Genomic DNA, 20,304 nt, shown 5'->3' with positions numbered 1-20,304 from the left:
GCCTGGGGGTTAGCTGGTGAGAAGCTCTAGCTTATTCCCATTCATTTTCAGAAGAATTTTTGGAATGCCAGCAGGGCTTCATTCTCCTGCACTTGCGTAAGAACCATTTCTACAGGGTTTTCATTCTTGTGTCTAGATAAACCCCAAAGTCCTGGTTATGGACAGCCATTAATAATTGCTCAAGATAACTTCTTGTGGAAAAGTTTTAGGTAAGTAGTTATGCTTGGCCTACAGCACATTTGTCTAGCAATTTCAGTTAGAGAAAATATTTTTTATTTACTGTTTTTAGCAGTACTGCAGTGCTTTAGAACCATATTACACTGTAGGTACAGCACATTTCATCAGCTGGGGAGTTGTGACATTGTCATGCATTTCTTATGGGTTTTGTTTCAGCCTCTTGGAGCCAGTGACTATTTGGAAATATCAAAGCACTTTGACACAGTCTTTGTTCGTGACATACCGCTTCTTACAATGGCAAAAAGGACACAAGCTCGTCGCTTCATTACTCTTATTGATACCTTTTATGAGCATAAGGTGAGAGCCAAGCCTTTCCTATATGTGCAGAGTAATATTGGGAGCCCTAAAATCTGACATCCAATTGGTTTGAAGTAAGGCTTTCAATAGTAATGATTTGGAAAACGTAAGCAGAATGCACTAGCACTGCAAAGAAATATCATTCCAGCTTCACAAAAAAGGTCTCATCACTATAAAGGCAAATAAGCAGGTTTTGGTTTGTTGGTTTTTATATTTCTGTGAGTATTGAACATGACCATACATGCAAGCCTGAGCTCATTTGCCTTTCCCGAATAGGGCTGTTATTTCCTTCCTAACCCAGGAAATCCACAGAAACCATGTCATCATTTTCATAATGAAAGATTGTGCTGGAGTACATTTAAATTTTTTAGATTTTAATCTGTATGGGCAGTTAGTCAGGAATCAGCCTTCCTGAACAGGGTACTGAGGAGTTAATAGCATAGTTACATTATTAAGTTTAAAGGAAACAATCACTGTAGGCTTTACGTGAGGTTGCAGAACTGCTAATGGAATAGTAATGATAAATACAGCACTTCATGTGAATTTACAGAGGTTTCAATCATGGAAGCAAAATCAGCACCACTAAAACAAATGGAAGTTCATGTTTAAGATGATTTTTTAAAAGTAATACAAGGTATGAAACCCTGTCCTATGTGTGATTATGTATGCGCACACTTAAATATTTATGCAATCAGGAAATATCAATTGAGATTATTTTTTTCCAAAGAATGTCCTGGCAAGATCATCAGAAAGGCCCCAGTTCAGCAAGGTATTGAACAAAGTGTATGAGTAGTCTTATTCAGGTCAGCCAGATTCTTTGTACTTTATGATTTGGAAGTGGACAGTTTCTAAGAGGATATGCTAATACTTATAAACTAATAATAGTGTGTTAGAAATCAGGAGGGTGAGGTTGTCTGCTCTACCTACATGCTGTTGTTAAGAATTGCAAGCAAACAGCTGCTTCCTGTTACTTCCTCCACAGGAAAACCATAAGTGTTAAACTCCTGTCGCAAGTAGTTGTTAGGAAAAAGCACCTGAGAGAGCCTGTTTGTGGAGACTTGTCCACAGTGCAAATATTTTGTCTGCATACTCTCAGCAAGTATCTCCTCCTGTAACAATACTTCAGCCTGTCTTCATTGTAGCCCCCTATGATACCCTACCTCACTGCAAATTGTATCTCCTCCCAACACACGTGAAAACAGCATCATTATTGCTATTAGCAAGTAACGTGCATTGTCATTATCAATAATATGCACTTGAGTAGCATGGGTGAAAGCAAGAGTGGCTCCACTCAGCCTTCTGGAAAACTTGGAATTTAAACATTCTTTAGATGGAAATACGTGTGCAGTGCACTTAGATACTGAGAGGAATTTTAACTATGGGGGGAAAGAAAGCATTGGTTACAAATACTTTATAGCTGTTACTGTAGAAAGTTGATTGTGAACTCATTGCCTGTATAGCAGATATTCTGAGTATTCACTACCATGCTTACTCGGTTCTCTGCATAAAAGTTACGTGAGTTGTTATTGAGAAAAAGATCTTGTAAGGTTAGTATTCAAAATGACCAAGTCAAGTAAATCTGTAACAGCAGTGCTAATAAGAGAAAAGGAAAATACCTTAAAAAAAACCAAGGTCGTGATTTGAAGTTTGCTTTCCATAAAACATGGATTTTTATCTATTTCCTCCAAAGCCCAAGTGATGATATTGTTGCCTCTTTTCCTTCTCTCAGGTGCGTATTATTTGTTCTGCAGTGGCTCCTCTCCAAAGCTTGTTCCTGGTAGAACATGACAGTGGTGAGGCAGAGAACAACAGAGTCTTGATGGATGATCTGGACTTGAGCCATGTATGTGATAGTAATATCTTCTCCCTTTTGTAACAGAATTGGTTTTGGTCTCATGATCAGAGCAGCGTTTTAGGAAGAGGAACCAAGTAAATATTTGACTAGTGATTTGCTGCTTTTTCTGCAGTGTGTCTTTTGCTCTCATAATAGCATGTTATTGATTCATAGTCAATGTCATGCTATATAGAACCATTTTGCTTAAGTTAATCATTATATTTGCACAATTATGTATGAAAATACTGATTTCGGTTTACGTTTAAAATACAGAAATAAAAGGTAGTCTGTTCTACATCTTCTTAGATTACATAGGACTGCCTCACAAATCCTCACAAACAATACTGTTTTGCACGTTACCGATTCTGGTTTTCCTTTTCCCTATAGCCTAGTTATTGTTAATGAATTTTTAAATGATTTCTCTAAATCAGTATGCAAGTAGTCAACAGAAAAGTGAAAATAGATGGTTAAGACATCATCATGCAGTTTTAAACCCAAGTTACTGTTTTGCTACATTCCTTCAGAGGATTACCTAGCTGAAATAGGTGTTTTCCTTTAACATTTGGATGTAAATTTCAGTTTTTTGGTGCTATGCTACTGTCTTGTATTATCAAAGCCTGTGAAGCAGTCAGCTTTAGGAGTTGGGTAGGATGCACTTTGGTACAGCTATGTCTCTCACAGTTAGTTCTGTGGTGTTGTTTTTCTGTATTAATGTAGGATTCTGCCAAAGGACTCTCCATGTTCACAGGAGAAGAGGAAATCTTTGCCTTTCAGCGTACTGTCTCTCGGCTTACGGAAATGCAGACTGAACAGTACTGGAAAGATGGAGACAGAAGCAAAAATATGTTGTAATTAAAAGTTGAATAAAATCACCAAGAAGTAAAACTACAGAATTGGAAAGGTTTTTAGCACAACTGAAATAATAACTGCACTTTATCATCTGGACCATATTTTCTTTCATCCGTTGTTTTTTGTGTTTAAGAAATGAGGACTCGATTATTTTTCACTACCATCAGTGTGTGGACATGTGAAATTTTGCCTTAATTTTCTTTTCTGTTAAATACAATTTTGATGTTCAGTAAGTTTAATGAGATTAGAATTTTTCTGGAGAATTGGTCTAGAGACAAAGTTGATGGGCTATGCAGGGTTCACAGTAGATTTAGAATGTCACGTGAAGCGGGCACTTAATGGTTGATGCGCTGCTTCTGTCATGTACAGTGCAGTTGGCACCAGAGAAAAATTAAATGCTGTCTTTATGAAACTCCTGATATTGTATAGGTCCCTGATAGAATTCTGGAACTGCTCTGTTGTGTATTCTGTTGTGGGTTTATTTGCCCCCTGTTTTCTGTGTGGAGCCATCTGCTGACTTTGCAGGCTCTAAGCTTCCTGTAATCAGCCTGTTGCTCAGTTTAGTTCATTGTAAACTAATGGTTTGAGCCATGTGAGAACCCTGAGGAGGAGACTGAAGGTGCTTGAAACTGCACACAATTAAAACCAAGGTAATCACTGCTGGGAAAAGAAACTATGACAGGACAGTGTATACTGTAACATATAAGTGCAAGTTAATACTCTTTAAATTTTGCAGTTCTTGCACGCCTGGATATGCTGCCTGTACACCAGTGTTATATGTCTACCCTGAATTTTCTCAGGCTTCATGTATACCAAACCTTATATTGCTTCTAGCACACCTGCTCTGATCTGGGGAGAGTGATCCTGCCCCTCTACTCTGCTCTTGTGAGACCTCACTTGGAGTATTGTGTGCAGTTCTGGTGTCCTCAACAGAAAAAGGACATGGAACTGTTGGAACAAGTCCAGAGGAGGGCCACGAGGATGATCAGGGGACTGGAGCACCTCCAGTATGGAGACAGGCTGAGAAAGTTGGGTCTGCTCAGCCTGGAGAAGAGAAGGCTGCGTGGAGACCTCACAGCAGTCTTCCAGTATCTGAAGGGGGCCTATAGGGATGCTGGAGAGGTGCTCTTCATCAGGGACTGTAGCAACAGGACAAGGGATAATGTGTTCAGACTAAAACAGGGAATTTCAGGTTATCTTTAAGGAGGAAGTTCTTTACTGTGAGTGTGGTGAGGCACTGGAAGAGGTTGCCTAAGGAAGTAGTAAATGCTCCATCCATGGCAGTGTTCAAAGCCAGGTTGGATGGAGCCTTGGGTGACATGGTCTAGTGGAAGGTGTCCCTGCCCTTGGCAGGGGGTTTGGAATTGGATGATTTTAAGGTCTTTTCCAACCCCAACTATTCTATGAGTCTATGATTTTTGGGTTTAACTGAAACAAAATACAGTATTATGCTTATTATGCTTATTGACTTACAGTACATTTTTATAAAAGGTTATTTTAATAACATATTTAGAACCCCTGAAGAGGGAAAAATATTATGCAGATGAACTGATTGCCCTACTTGCTTAGGGAGGAGATAGATACATAACACACTGTCCCCAGATTTGAGGGGTTTTCTTGGACTTTGCAACATGACCTTTTTCTTGTACTGTATCTGTTACCCAAAATATTCTTCTCTGCCTTTGTTTAGCCTGATTAAATGGTTTCAGTTGTAGTCCTCCATCACAGTTATAGAAAGCTTTTGAAAGGGATTTTGGGGCAGCAGGAAAGACTGGACAGGTCCTGTGCACTTGCATGTGTTCTTAGAATACAGATAGTTTGGAGCCATGTGCTCAAGTCTGGTTTTCTGTTCTGACCACTTCTGTTTGTTCTGGAAGACTTACAGTGGCTATACCTGTTCTTCAAAGAATTTCTAAAGCCTATATTTATAGTTTACAACTTACGCAACTGTGTTGTTATTCCGACAAGGGTGACTACCATGGAGAATTTTAATGTGTATTTATGAAAACCCCAATCAGAATACATTGCTTATGCTGCATAAGCAATGACTATATGAATAACTGATGTATATTTTCAGAGATTTGTATTAGGTTTCTCAACAGAGGGACTATTGAGATTCATGCATGTGTGTCTGTGTATATACACACACCTATACTTATTATATACGTATATATAAATATAGATAAAACTAATTTATATAACTTAAGTGTGTGTGGTTCTATATTTATACGTGGCAATCTATACTCACGAGCCTGGGCCTGTGCTGACAGGCCTAGTGATGCCTAGTGTCCATCACTAGGGCATGATGGACAGCACTGGGCATGTCCCAGCCCAGGGTGCTGCATCACCTGCAGTCCTGTAGGTGATCCCAGCAGTCCTGTCCCCTGCTGCCTGGCCTGCTTCTGGCTGCTGTGAGACAGCAGTGGTCTGTGACTTTTTATTACCACATTAAGATGTTGTATTTGCCAAAATGTAAAGAGTGAGATGCCTGTGAATAAACTACGCACACTCCTTGATGGCCTTAAAATTGCTGGATTTATGCTGGATGCCTCTATCCCAAGATCAAGTATTGGCTTTTTAAGTTTTCTTAACTTGTAAATTCATGCCATCTAGGATCTGCAACAAGTTTTTATTTCCCTTTTAGTCATTCAACAACCATTATTGCCAAGTTAATTTTAAAAGTAATTTTGAGTAATCCTATTGATGTGGTACTATATTTTGCTGTCACAGGAAGCAAAATCCTTGTCATTACGGACCATGCAAAATGTTTCATGTTGGTTTGTACAGGCCACATGCTGACTAAGAATCTCTCAGCTAACTTGTTTAAAATATTTGATAGACAAAGGAATGTTCTCAGTGCCTGAAAATCTAAATTACAGCTTCTGTGAGTATAGTTACTTTATCCATACAAACATTTTATCTTTAAAGCTGTATTTTCATTTTGCATTCTTGTGCAGTAGCTCTTACTTATATTTTAAATAAATAACGCTGTTCTGTCTTTCAAAGTCACTGGTTTTCAGTATTTACCTTTGCACAGATTGAGGGAACAATTGCAGTATTCTGGCTATAACAAGACAGCCCTCCAAAGGTCTCTGGAGGGATCAGAGATGCCTTCTTGCTGTTGTTGCTTTTGATCTAAAAAGGAAAACCATTAATGGCCTTTTCAATTAAAGGTGACCATAATGACACTATAGCTGGATAATGTCACCTATTTTGAAGCAGTTTAAACATGGGAAAAAAAGACCTGACTGAGTTTCAAACAGTGCTCTTCATAGTCGCCAGCCGTCTAACAAGGAGGAAGAACAGTCTCTCCATCAAGGCCTGTCTAAGAGGATCAAGATCCAGGAGGTTTCCTTCTACAGTTACCTGGATCTGAATACTCCTGGTGACTCAGTTTCCCTGTTGATAAAATGGGAATGATGTTACTTTCTGATTTGCTGACACTGGAGTACTGCAAGATTTCACTCATTAATATTCTAAGATGCTTGCTGAGGCTCTGGGATGAAAATACTTCAGTAAAGTATGTAAATAGTGCAAAAAATAATTTAGCTACTCAAAGTGGATTAGTTTCCTTGTTTGGGTTACAGAATGATTGCCATCAACTACACATCACATGCCTCTTTGCTGTGAGGATATTTTTTTAATAAAGAATCTATTTTAAAGAAAGAAAAAAAACAAACTGAAGTTTGTGATTCAGACCTTCACCAAGGCAGGTAGATTTTCTTCCACTTGTAACAACACATTTCCTGTATGATTCATTACAACCTTAGCTTCTGTACCTGTGAACTACAGTGGCTTTGTAAATTCTGTTGGGATTCTCCTTGTATACTGAGAATTATTTTTTTAAATATATTATTTTGAGTCTAATATATAACAAATTGAACACTATTAAATCCTTCTGTTGTGATTAATTTATGTTGTAATAAAAATTAATAAATCCAGATTTTATAAACATTTCACTTATCATTCATGCCATTTTTAGGTAAGTAAGTGTTCCGAATAGAAAGGCCTTCTGTTAATGACTTGGTAAGATTTAGGGGTTTTTATCTCTGTATCCAGGGGACAAAGTTGGTTCTGCAGCACTGCCAGTTTCTGGGCACTTGGCTGCCTGGATGAGCCTGCACTGCAGGCCATTGCCCAACATGTGGCTCAGTCTTTGGTAGGTGTATCCAGGGTTTGTGAGAAAGGTCCTCCTCAGTTACTGCTGCTAGCAGCCTTCATTTTGGGGTTTGGAACCCTTTTTTCTACCTGACTCTTTTCTCCAGCAACTTGAGGGTGAGGCACTGCAGCTTGAGTGCAAACCACAATTAAAGTGCTCTTTTTTTTCCTGTTAATTTGTGATTCTTACTGTTCAAGATGTGCTTTTGCTGACAGCTCATTAGTGCTGTGGTTAGTTGTCACAGGTTCTGCGCAGCTCGTAAAAGTGCCCCTGGGAAGCAGTTAGTTAACACTTGGGCAGGCAGGGAAGTCCCTGCCCTGATGGGCTGGGAGGGTCACTGCAGCCCCCAGTGCAGGTGCCCTCATGCAGCACCTCTTAAGTGTTGTGAATGGGAGAGCAAGGCTGCAGCGCAACACCTATCCACGGGTGCCAAGGAGAAAGAGGATCAACAGTGTTTTACAGTTCGGGCTTGAGAAACCAGTGGTGTAAAATTTTCTAGGAGGGGTTAAATTTGGGGGCTATTTTTATGCCTTCTACTGGAATCATTCAGTCTCCCCATTTCTTGCAGAGAAGGATTGTCAAACTGAGTATTAAGCTGTGACCAACTTGCTCCAGTATCTTGCCTGCAGCAGTGCAATATCCAGTGCTTGAGAACAGCGTCCAGAAAATTTCTTAATACCCCCTCATTACAGATTTGCAGAGGTTTGTGGAGCAGGAGGCCGCATCCTCACCAGTGGTTGCATGCCTTGTTACTCACGTAAACACTGGATCCTTCTCCAGGCTAATTTAAATCTTTTATTTTTCCCCTCAAGCATCCTGATGCAGTGAGACATTGGGGTCTAGTTATTCTGCTCAAGGAACAGTCCCTTTACATGCTTTGCTGCTTCTTCCAAAATACTTCAAGAACAGATGCAGCTAATCTGCCTTTGCAGTTTTGTTTGCCCAATGGATGTTTCTCTCATATCCTCATCCATTTCCTGCCAGAGATGAGCAAACCCCATGTGTCCATCTCTTGTCAGAGAAGAGTGCTGCTCGTCTTGGTACCCTTAATCTTTTCCTGTTGTTCTGCACCCTCATTTATGATGTAGGTTTGTGTGTGTCTCTGCTTCCCAAGACCCCTGCACGTGGGGTTCCCTGCTGCTTGGCTTTGGGCCTTGAGAGCTCTGGCACATATGAAATACAGGTCTGGGGGTGCATCTGTGCCCCTGCAAAAAGGGGAATGTTTTCTGACCCCTGGGTTGGGGCAGTGCCTGCATTTGCCTTTCTGCCCACCGATAAGAAGGACTTGCAGCAGCAGTGCCTTGCGCGAGAGTAGAGGGAGGATGGAGCAGATGGAGGATGCAAGCCACTTGCTCCCTCTCCAGCCTTCTGCATTCTCCACATATTTATAAAACAACTTTTGTTTTAAATTGAATTGAATTCTAAGAGCGCCACTAAAATACAGAAATGCTTCTCACTGACCTATTACTCTGCATTCATGTTGGTAAAATTCTGGATGAGTTTCTATAGTCCTCCCGCCAGTTCTTTGTCAGGGTGAAGGGTTTAGTTGGCTCCGTTAATCCACTCTCTAGCTGAAATTGTTCATTTAAATCGTTATAAAAATCTACTCTTTTCCAATGCGAATCCTGTATTCCCAGATTCAATTACTGCTGCCAGTGCAAAGACTTCAAATTCTTTGAGTGCAATCACACTGTGTCAGTCCAAAGCCAAATTGCAAACACTTATCCACAATTCCCCTTACTCAGCTTTAAGCTAATTTTTCCAGCAAGCAACAATAGCCATAAAAGTATAGGGAAAGATTATTAGAAGAGTTTAAGGAATGGTTGATCAGCTCCTTCACAAGCTGTGGTACAATTCTACCGCATCCTCTTCTTGCAAGGAGCAAAACTTTTCATTCTGTTACTTAATGTATTTTTAGCACTAGGCTCTTCAGTGTCACAGTAATTAAGAGCGACCACAGCCAGTGACAGATGAAGAATGGAACAAAAGATCAAGCGATTGTTTAAGCTGAAGTTAACTGAACCAAGAAAAGTAAGCTCACTGACATGAAGAAAAAGGCTTTCTTTGTATCCTCCAGTATTTTACAATTAGCAAAGCCAAACACACTTGTGTAACTTTTTCTACCTACAGTGATGGATAACGTTCAGGTCACAACATGATTTGTTGGGTGGTGAGTTTTTTTCCTGCAGGCTTAAGAGCATTGCTCATGTCAGGTCTTTCCTGTAGCTGAGGTACGATGTGCCCAACATCTCTTCCCGCTAGTCACAGTTCAAACACGTTGCAAAGAGCTAACAAAGTTAGTTGGGGTGGAGAGTGAAATTTGTTGAAAACATAGGCAGAGGACCAGTCTCCTCCAGTTGCAGTTGCTATCTACTGAAAAGTAACATTTTGGAGGCCAGTGGAGAGAGGAGCAATTACTGTCCAGCAAAATTACAATCTGAATAGGCTGCCATTTTCAGTGCTTCACTAGGATGGCTGTGATTGCTATAGAAACTTCTGAGAGTGAGACAGAGAGGTTTTCCAGCACTGGAAATTACGAATGGAGAAGGTTAGACTGGGTGCAAAGCCCATTCAGTCAGGCAGCTGCCAGTTGAGCCTCTTTGCCAAGTAGATTGTAGGAAACGCTGATTAAAATGTCCACTGAATGCACCAGGCAAATTAAATTTCAGTCACAGCCGCCTGGGCAGTTTCGGTGGGAAGATGGCTCCGGTGCACCTGGGCTCCCTCTCCCTCTGCAGACAGCTTCTCCTGCGGGCACTTGCTCCCTCTCACAGGTACAGCAGGGATGCTGCAGCAGTGATGCTGTGGCAGTCTCAGGACACGAGTGAGATGAGGTTTGTGGGGAAAGCTGGTAGCAGCCAGCCTAATAAAGGATGCCTGTGGGGAAAAAACAAAGCCAGAGATGGTTCCAGGTGGGGGAACAGTGTCCCTCCCTGAGCCCAGCTTTGCCATCTCTCCAAGGGCACAAGCGCAGCAGATGAGGGCTGCTGCCATGTCCACCTCCATCTGACTGGGCTGGCACCCCCGTTTTGTTGTGTGTGTTGTCCCCACCATGCTGATATATAAACAAGACTGCTCTCTTTAAACACCTCGTCTGCCAGCCACTTCCCCTACAAACAACCTGTGGTAGACAGCTGAAACTGTCCCTTTGGGTCAGAGCAGCAGGCGGTACAGCCAAAATCCTGCCGCAAACCAAGAGAAGGCAAGGCCTCCCACAAACAGTGGGAGCCTCCTACAAACAACTTAGTCAAGCCCCTGAAATCCCCCTTGCAGCCCATCAGTCCCCAGCTTTGGTTGCACACCCAGGTGCATCTGCAATTCCACTAATGTCTCTCCTTAAGAGGATGCTCTTACCTCCTTTCCATATCCCCACTTCTGGTCCTTTCATCTATGCTGGGGGAGGGCTTAATATCTTTTTGTGTTCATCACTGGCCTTGAAAAAATGCTTGTCACCCTCCTGGCAGCAGGCTGGCAGCAGTTATTCCAGCCGATCCCCTGAAGGACCATCAGTATCATTTGGTTTTATCACTATCATTTCTTTTACTCCTCTCTCCTGTTTCTCCTTGGCCTCCTTTAATTTAACTCTAGGCTGTCAGCCAGAAGAGTCTCAGGCAGGTAAGCTCAGACACATGTAATGCTGTGACATAGTAACATGGCCATGCCCCTTCTCCTCCTCAAGCTGCATGTAGCCAGTGTACCAGCTCAGGCAGCATGGCCTTCAGCGCTGTGCCACTTTACAACTGCTCTGCTTGAGCCAGTTGCTTTTCCAGTTGTGCTTGGCTTTGAGACAGAACAATAAAACCACTTTGTGAATCAGTGGAACTCCCTACCTGCCTATATCACAGTTTCCAAATATACATGTTTTTCATAGGCTGTGCTTGAAAAAAAGTTTGCATTTAAGTACAAAAAGATTATATGGCCTGTATGAATAAGAACAATGAGATTTGTCCTGCAGTGTGAGGGTGAACAATGTAACAAGTCACCACTTAACAAATCCATGAAATATTTTGCTGTTTGGCATTTTCAGATTAAAAAAAAATGCATTTTGGCAGTAAATGTAACTGGCATTTTGATCTGATTGTGATTCTGTTCATTTATGGTTTCTTAATACACAGTTCTTTAGAAGTCAAACTGACTTCATCCTCTGCTCCCAGAGCACCTGAAGACAGTGCTCAAGGATTAAAACATCTGCTCAAGACAATGTTAATCATTGTCTACTTAAGCTTTTTATATACATTGGTTATTTGGCTTACTAATGGCTCACACCAAGCTGTTACAGTGGTGTGTATGTATGTGTCTGTACACATACAGATATATGTATTCAAGGAACTATGACTGGGTTTTGCAGTCCTTGTGACTTGTAACTAACTGCTCCCACAGCCATGAGTTAAGGGCTAGTTAATGGATGCCAATCTGTCAATTCTTGAGCAATTTAGGAAATTAGTTATTGACATAATGGAGAAATTATGAGTGTATCACAGCAACTCATACTTGAGGACACCTCTGTCTGCTAAGGTTGAACCTAATAATTAACAGCTTTACCCAGTGCTCCAGAGGTGCTTTATAAGACACAAGGCTGAAGGTTAAACAGCTTCTGTGCATCAGATGTGCTCATTACATCAGTATGTCTAAAACGGTTTTCCTGAAGCCACAGCAGCTTGTTAATTGATTGTTCTCATTTTACAGTCTTTCCAGGGGTCCTCTGTACCATTACAAAGCTGTGCCCTTGTCCTTCAGATTGCCTTTTCCTGTCCAGCTTGAGAAGTAGCGTCCCTTCAACCAAACAGGGACCCGCCTGCCAATCTTTTGCTTGTCCTTGGTCGGCTGCACAGTGCTGCTTCCTCCTCCCCCAGCCCCACTCCTCCACCTCAGCTCCTCTTTCTGTGAAACTCAAAGGCGCAATTGCCACCTGCCTCCTGTTTAAGCATCCACCACCGCAGTTCAGCATCCAGGCAGCTCAGTGGTTCCCCTCTGTTGGGTTCAAGGTTCATGTAAGTTTTCCAGAATGAGAAGGCGATGACGAATCTAAGGCTGAGTGTCATGAATGACTTGATGTGGAAGAGGAACGAAGTTTACAAGGTGAGCACAACCAACTGCTAAACCACCTGCTCCTCCCATCAACTGCTACAGAGGGAAAGAAAACAAAAAAACTTTCTGGGCTGAGAACACCATTGTCAGCTCACTGGGAGCTGAAGTTATTGAGGTGTTAATGCCATATGCTCCTGCCTATGTCCCAGGTGAGAAATCACCCGCAAAATCCTCAGCTCTTGAGTCAAAATCCTCCAGTGTATGAGAGTACCTGGCTAGAGTGGAATGTAGGTCCCTACAAAGAAGGAGCTGGGCTTTAGCACCTCTTGTCCTTTAAACAGGAAGATGACCAAAGAGGCTAAAACCAGAGGAAAGTGGGTTTCAGCAGAGCTTCCCATTTCTTAAAAGACACAAGCTCCCATCTTCCCATTGCCTTCACTCCGCAGCTCTCCCAGGGTCATCCAAGGGGCGTGCATGAAACCCTGTTATGCTACAGCTCTTGGGGAGATTTTACAGTTTCACTGGGGCCGAGATGCTCCTGAGGAACGGAGAGGATAGACATGCTGTCAGGATTTGTGACCCCCTCTCCCCTAACTTCAATGCATTTGCCATTAGTGGCAACAGACAAGTTCATTGCTGTATTCCAAGTGGCTTGAGGCACCACTATTCCATAATCTAGGAAAATTGCAGAACCTAGACTAAGGCAGGATGAGCAATAAATTACCCTAACAGGCTGACTCTGAGAAAAGAAAGCTAGTCCCTAATCCTGTTTTATCAGAATACCTTTGTACTTGGGCACACAATATGCCATCATCTAGCTCCACCGTGTGTTGGGATCTCTCCTCTTGCCACAGGGGAGAGAATTTCTTTTTCCCTCACCAGAGTGCAAGCCCTAGCAATGCTCTCTCTTCGGCGGGTGTTTCAATAGCCACAAGCAGGGCATTGCACATAGATCACACTTGTTACTTGAGCAGTTCAACAGCACTTCCAATTGAAACACACAGCCTCGCCTTCTCCATAGTGTGCATAGTCTGGCCTCTCTGATGGTAAGAAATTAGAAAGCAAAAAATTGGGGCTATAAAGTTCCAGACTGGCAAAGATCTATCGGGATATCTGCCCTAAGGATAATGGGAGGAGACATCTGGACAGCCCAGGACCCCCTAAGGCTTATATCTACCAGGGCTTTGAAAACACATCCACTTGCTCTGCAGTCTGTCATCTCCCCCGATGACGAAATGGCCCGTGTGCCTCAGGACGGTGCCTCAGGCGTCCTTCTACCCTTAATTAAAAGAGAGAGAAGGGGAAGAAAAATATATATATATATATATAAAGCATATATATATATATATATATGTTTTATGAGGATTTCGCGTTGTGTTCTGAGCTGCGAGGGCTGACAGTCGGCCTGCAAGCGCGGCGAGGCCCACAAGATGGCAGGGCGGCCTCACGGCACACGGCCCAGCCCGAGCTGTTACCGGCTGCTGCTTCTACAAAAGCCATTCTAAAAAGAACTGGTAAAATATGCCCAGACTTTCACCTTGCCGTCAGACTGAGAACGAAGTGAAATAAATACACCGTGATAGCTTGGGCAGACATTCCTTTCAAACAAAAAACGGAGACTCCGAAGACCACTGTTCCAGGCGCGGAAGCAAAGGTTAAGTGGCTGCACAGGGCCCTGTGGGAGCAGCGCTGGGGCATGCTCCATGGCTGGCTGGAGGCAGAAGACATGCGTGTGGTCACACCAAATGCTTTAGGGACATCCCATATTCCACGTGTCCTGGCTTGAGCCCAGCCAGCAGCTAAGGGTCACACAGCCACTTGCTCATGCCCTCATCACCCCTGTGAGATGGAAACAGGCAAACCCCACAGGTTAAGAACAGTTTAGTAATTGAGAAAAAGTTTAATAATAAAAGGAAAAGGAGAGAGGAATAAACCCCAAGACAGACGACTGATACACAATACCATTGCTCACCATCCAGCCTGACCTAGGCTGTCATCTGCCCTTTCAAGTAACTTCCCCCCCAGTTTATATACTGGGCATGACGTGCTGCAGTATGGAATACCCCTTTGGTTAATCTGGGTCAGGTGTCCTGTCTCTGCTTCCTCCCGGCTTCTTGTGCCCCTCCTCACTGGCAGAGCATGAGAGACTCAAAAGTCCTTGATCAAGGTAAGTGCTATTTAGCAACCACTAAAACATCGGTGTGTTATCAGCATTGTCCTCAGCCTAAATCCAAAGCACAGCACTGCACCAGCTACTAGGAAGAAAATTAACTCTATCCCAGCGGAAACCAAGACACCATGTCAGGCAGGGCAGTCAGCAAAAAGAGGTGCTAAGGGGTTGCATGGGGCTGCAGGGAGGCTTATATATAGCGTGGTGCGGGGCAGGTGAGCAGCGGAAGCTTACACAGGCCTGGGATGACATGACCCTCACTGTGACACAGAAGATCTGTATTTTTAATATACAACCATTTTTGGGAAGAGAGGGGTTCCTTGGAAGTGGACCTGCCTTCCTTATATTCAGATAAATATGACATATCACATCGCTTGGTCCTATCCCAGCCTTCCCCCCAGAGCCAGATCCTGCCCTGAAATGGCTCAAGCAAAATCTTCCTGTCTGCATTATCATGCAGGATCCCCCGATTCGGGGTATGAGGCATATGTGCTTCTGAGTGAAGCAACAGGCAGGCCCCGGAAGCTTCCCCAGGTCTTCTGCATGGCTACCTTGTGACTTCTCAGGCAGGCACATCCTCACCTGGATTGCTGCCTCCAGCCTACCCTTTTTAGCATATGTTGGCACCACGCTGGCATGGTGTTGCGAGGCCATCTCCACCCTGGGGTGCAGAAACTCTTAGGGAAGACTCATTGCTGTTGCTACATGTGGGGACTTTTTGGCAAGTGGAACTGGTGAGTAATGCCATGCATGCCTGGGATTTTATTTAATTCTAGGATACTCATTGCACTTATAAGTGGTCTTATGAGAAAGGAAGAATCTCCTACCTTCAGGTGCAGCTGTGAGTTCCCCAACTTCAAGGGCAGCCGTGATGACAGCTCTCTGTATTGCTTTCTGTATATCAGTGAAGAAATCTCCTTAGTGCGGTCGTCTTCACCTGCTGGAATCCTGACACTGTTCTCAAAAAAATCACAACACCTGGAACAGCTTTGGAGTTCATACAGCCTCATTTCGTCCACAACAGTACAAGCCAATGCCCTTCAAGATGGGAAAGACCTGGCTTTTGAACAAGCCTGAAACCCTCACACTCTGAGATGCAGAGCACTCGTAGGATTTGACTTATGGTGGCCTCCTCAAGCACTTGTAGGATTTCACTTATGGTAGACTTCTCAAACTAAAATCCGTGACTATGCCTTCATAAAAAGAGATGGCCCTTGCTTGGGCTTGCTGTGGTTAAAAGCTTCAGGAAACTCCCCAGTCTTGTTCTGCCACCCCTTCATCACCACAGTCTCTCCATTCCTCCTCCCATGAGGTTCATCTTGCATCAATCCTCTCCACTGCCAGTATCCAGAGGAGAATGTGCGAGCTGTGTCCTCTCCAAAAGCATGGGCAAAGAGGCAAAGAAGATACTAAAAGCCATGGGTCAATCTGTGTTTAACATTTCATGGGTTGTTTGTGGGGTTTTTTTTTATTATTCTGTTGGATTTTTTTCAATGGGAGCAGCTCTTGTCTGCCTGGTCATCCCCATGTGGGCTTCCCCTCTCAGGCTCATATCCTCTGCTGGCTGGTGCAAGCAGCAGCTCGTGCATCCAGGTTTTGTTCTTGTGGGGCACTAAACTCTTCTCCATATAGAGTGCAAACAACCCACATGGCATTCACTGAGCCAGGCATTTGAATGCTCAGTGTTGCTGCATATTTAAGTACCTCGTAGGTTGTATCTCTTCATCCTCAAGCTCTAAAAAATGCTAAAATCAAGTGGAAAATATAGACAAAGTTGTTATGATTACTCCCTCTGTGGCTTGCCTAGAGGCAGAAATGATGTTGAGAGTTTTTCAAGTCAAACTATTGTACAAGCACATTGAAGGGAGGCACATAAGAGACTTTTACTGGAAAACTTCATTCCTACTGAGAACTTACTGGAACAGAAGCCTAGTGATATGTAGAAAAATTACCCCACTGTTTCAAGAAACAAGAACCAGCAGCCCAGCCAGAGTGAAGAAGACATGAGGAAAGAAAATCAGCTCCAATCAAGTGTGCCAGAGCATAACCCTCTCTGCAGATCTCTTCTCACATGGGTCCAAGCCCATGAAACAATTTGCAATCAATGAATGCTGAAGTCTACTGAAGGAGCAAGCAGGCCATTAATGTAACAAGTCAATGAACTCTGATGGAGCTGACATTTCTGGAAAATTAGCTGGATTGCCAGGGTAACCAAACCACAAAAGGATGCAGGACACAATCAACACAACGAAAGATACAGACATTCGCTGAAAAGTTTTATGGGCATGACAAAATTAAATGAAACTGGATGTCCTAGAAAACAGTTTTCACTTTCATCATGTCTCTTGGCTGGATTCCACGGCATCGCAGAAATGTTTCTACAAGAATTGATTATTTCTCACATTCTAGGCCCTGGAGAGCTTCCCATGCCACTCAGAATAGTTAGGTCTTTTTGAGTACAGGCTTAGAGGTGAGATCTAAGCCAGCTGGGCAAAGCCACCATCCTTCAATTACACATTACTATGCATATGTCTGAATCCTTCTACTGCTTTCCAGAGGCACCTTCCCCCCTACTCTCCCCCCTAAAAAAGAAAAAATTCTTACTTTTTTTTCCCTTACTTAAAAATCAGTTTAGGACTTTCACTTACTATTTGGAGATCTCAGTTCAAACCCCTGCTTTGCCTCTAACTTCCCATATTCTGGAGGATCGATGCACCAGGTTAACAGCTTGTGGGTTTTGATGACAACTGGATGACAACTCCATCTCATCATTTGCCTTGTTTCAGCTCTGACTTTGTACAAAACTACCCTTTGGAACAAGGAGAAGCCAGCAAACCTGACTTTTAGTCTGAGAGAATAAAATTCTTGTTTCATCCCAAACAGATGGGGAGGACCAGATTGTCCAGTGGAGGGCCACATGGATGATCAGGGGTCTGGAGCATTTCTCTTATGAGGAGAGATTGCAGGAGCCTGGCCCATTTAGTCTAGAGAAGAGAAGGCTGAGAGGGGATCTCATTAATGCATATAAATATACCAAAGGCGGGTGCCAGGAACATGGTGCCAGACTTTTTTCAGTGGTGCCCAGTGACAGGACAAGGAGCAATGGCCATAAACTAAACCACAAGTAGTTTCACCTCAACATGAGGAAGAGCTTTTTTATGTTGAGGGTGGCAAAGCACTGGAACAGGCTGTCCAGTGAGATTGTGGAGTCTCCCTCCCCGGAGACATTCAAAACCCACCTGGACGCGTTCCTGTGTAACCTGCTCTAGGTGGCCCTGCCTTGGTAGGGCGGTCGGACTAGATGATCTCCAGAAGTCCCTTCCAACACTAATGATTCTGTGAAGTGGAACCCCAGAAAAGACAACAGAAAATGAGAAATTCTAGATTTCCACTACCAACTGGTTTTCTGGGAGAGAAGTTTTGTTTTTAAAAGGAGATTAGAGCACTTTTCTAGATACAAATTGCAGGTATTTTGCAAAGATACCTTACTGCATTTCTCTCAATAGCTACAGCATCTACAGATTTGTACTTCTGGATGAAAGGCACTTATCAAAAAGTTCCTGACAAGCTCTTACATACACAGCACATCCCTGACATACCCATCCCGTGTGAAATCTGTGCAAGAAAGGCAGGGTTCTTTTTCTCAAGTTATGAGGAACAAATGGTGACAGACTGAGTAAGAAGCAGTCTCCAAGATCTACTGCATTACAGATTATCAACACAGCACCATGTGCTGAGCCTGGTGGCAAAGGCAATACAAAGAAATGGATATTAGGGAAACTAGGAGGCATGGAGAACAGGCGAGTCCAAAGCTCATGAAGATGAAACAATAGCAAACAAAAAGGAAAACTACTTAGCCAAGCTACTACATGAGCCACTATGCATCATGAATTTTTATTCATGCTCTTCTAAGACAAAAGACGCTGATGGCAATCAGTACAGAGGGCTTGTGGACTGGAGAAAGATCAGCTTTCTGGTGGGTGTTGGCAATACGTTAGTAAAGCCCTGAGCAGAAAGATACAGTCCTTGCAGGAACAGAGGGCACATTAGTGTGCCAGTAACTGGGCTGTCATTTTGATTCTTCCCTTCCGCTTTCTGCTAAGTGCTGTTTTACTCAGTCTCCCACAGGTTAAGGACAGATGGGAACCATTAGATCTTCACAGCTCCTTTGGGAACTGTTAGTCAGCCCTCTTGCGTATCACAGCCTTTCAAACCTCACCAGCATACCTTGCCTGAGACTTGACTACAGTGTCACTCATGCTTTTAACTGCAGTTAGAGCACACCCATCAGAAGCATGCCCGTCTTGGCTTGGACACATCTGGAAAACGTGCCAACTGCCCTGACAGCTTGTTACAGTGATTAATCACCTGCATAGTGATTAATCACCTTCATTCCAAGAAATTTTTGCCCAGGTTTTTTTCATATGAATTTATCTGGTTTCAGCTTGCTGCTACACATACCCATAATTTACTAGATTAAAGAGCCTTTCAGTACCTGATATTTTTCTCCCAGGGAAGTTTCTTCACCATCATAATCAATTCCCTGCTCAGTCTTTTTTGATAAGCTAGAGAGAGTGAGTGCTTCACATCTCCCATTGCAAAGCATTTTCTTCAGGCTCTGAATCATTTTGTGTGGCTCTAATGTTCCACCACCCATTTTTCAACATCAATTTAAAACACTCAAGTCATCCCAGTGCTGGTCTCACGAATACAGTACGTGCTCATATCCAGTTGCTTGTGCCTTATGACTTAAAATAAATCTATGCAGAATTTTAGGCAGATGCAAGCTGGCTTCCTTCTGGCTGGCATTTGGAGCAACTGAAAAACAGCCAGTCACCTTCGTTGGTGCTGCCATCTCAGCAGTCTCAGCAGGTGAAGAGAAAGCATGACAAAGCTGTCTCTCTGCTTGCTCACTGTGACATGATTCAACATGGAAAATCAAGGCTGACCCTGTGCAGGGTACACAGATAGGGGCACAGATCACCTCAGGCACAGCTAGACCACATCCATAAGGATAAACTAGCCAATGGATACCGAGCGACTGTATCCAGGCTGTTAAACCCTCTTACCCGTCGAAGTGGAGTAGCTGCAGCTAGACTTTTTGCATCCACGCCTGGGAACTGCTTGGGAAAGTGCTAGCAGCGTGGGCCAACACTGTGCCAGCGACCATTTTGCAAGTCTTGCAGTGGACCCAGCTGAGTTCCAGTCCCTGGAGTGCTCCCCACCACCACTCCTCCTTCACCAAAAGAGAGAAATCTTAACACAGAATCAGCCTCCGAGGAAGCAGGAGCACAAAGCAATTCCTTCGCTTTCTCCTTCTGAACCCTCTTTCCTGACAGGTCAGCAGGGTTTCAGATTAGAGAGGTGGCAACAGGCTGGGGCATCCTTTTCCTGCCCGGTGGTGGTCTAAGGGCTCACACTGACACGGAAGAGGCAACATTTCCATTGCAGCAGAGCTTCCAGCAGGAAGCTTCACCCAGGTACGTAAAACCAACAAAGCTGGTGGCACGTTACACCAGTTATAAGTAGAGGAGGCATCCAGGCTAAGCCTATGAACCAATTTTTCTCCAATTCCAGGGTTCTCAGATCAGGAGGTTGAGGGAAGAGTGATTTTTGAGAAAAATAATCTCCCCCCAACTCCACAGAAGGGAACAAAAATACCTGATGTCTAGTATTTTATTAGATTTTGGCTAGAACAACAGGAACATTCTTTCTTTCCACTGAATTTTT

At 43.3% G+C, this 20,304-nt stretch overlaps 1 protein-coding gene across 2 annotated transcripts in view; it reads left to right on the top strand.

The window, feature by feature from the left end:
• The window catches only part of AFG1L (AFG1 like ATPase), a 58,590-nt gene extending 51,413 nt beyond the window's left edge, over positions 1-7,177 (top strand). For both annotated transcript variants that reach the window (XM_080615210.1, XM_080615209.1), the window contains exons 11-13: positions 394-534; positions 2,264-2,377; positions 3,086-7,177. In XM_080615210.1, coding sequence (XP_080471336.1) covers positions 394-534; positions 2,264-2,377; positions 3,086-3,220 — 390 coding nt within the window. In that variant the 3' untranslated portion in view covers positions 3,221-7,177. The remainder of the gene's footprint in view (positions 1-393; positions 535-2,263; positions 2,378-3,085) is intronic.
• Positions 7,178-20,304: the final 13,127 nt, after the last annotated feature.

The sequence above is a fragment of the Psittacula echo genome (genome assembly GCF_963264785.1).
Source record: "Psittacula echo genome assembly, chromosome: 4".
In the NCBI taxonomy this organism is placed as follows: Eukaryota; Metazoa; Chordata; class Aves; order Psittaciformes; family Psittacidae; genus Psittacula; species Psittacula echo.
This window is presented reverse-complemented; position numbering and strand designations above follow the sequence as displayed.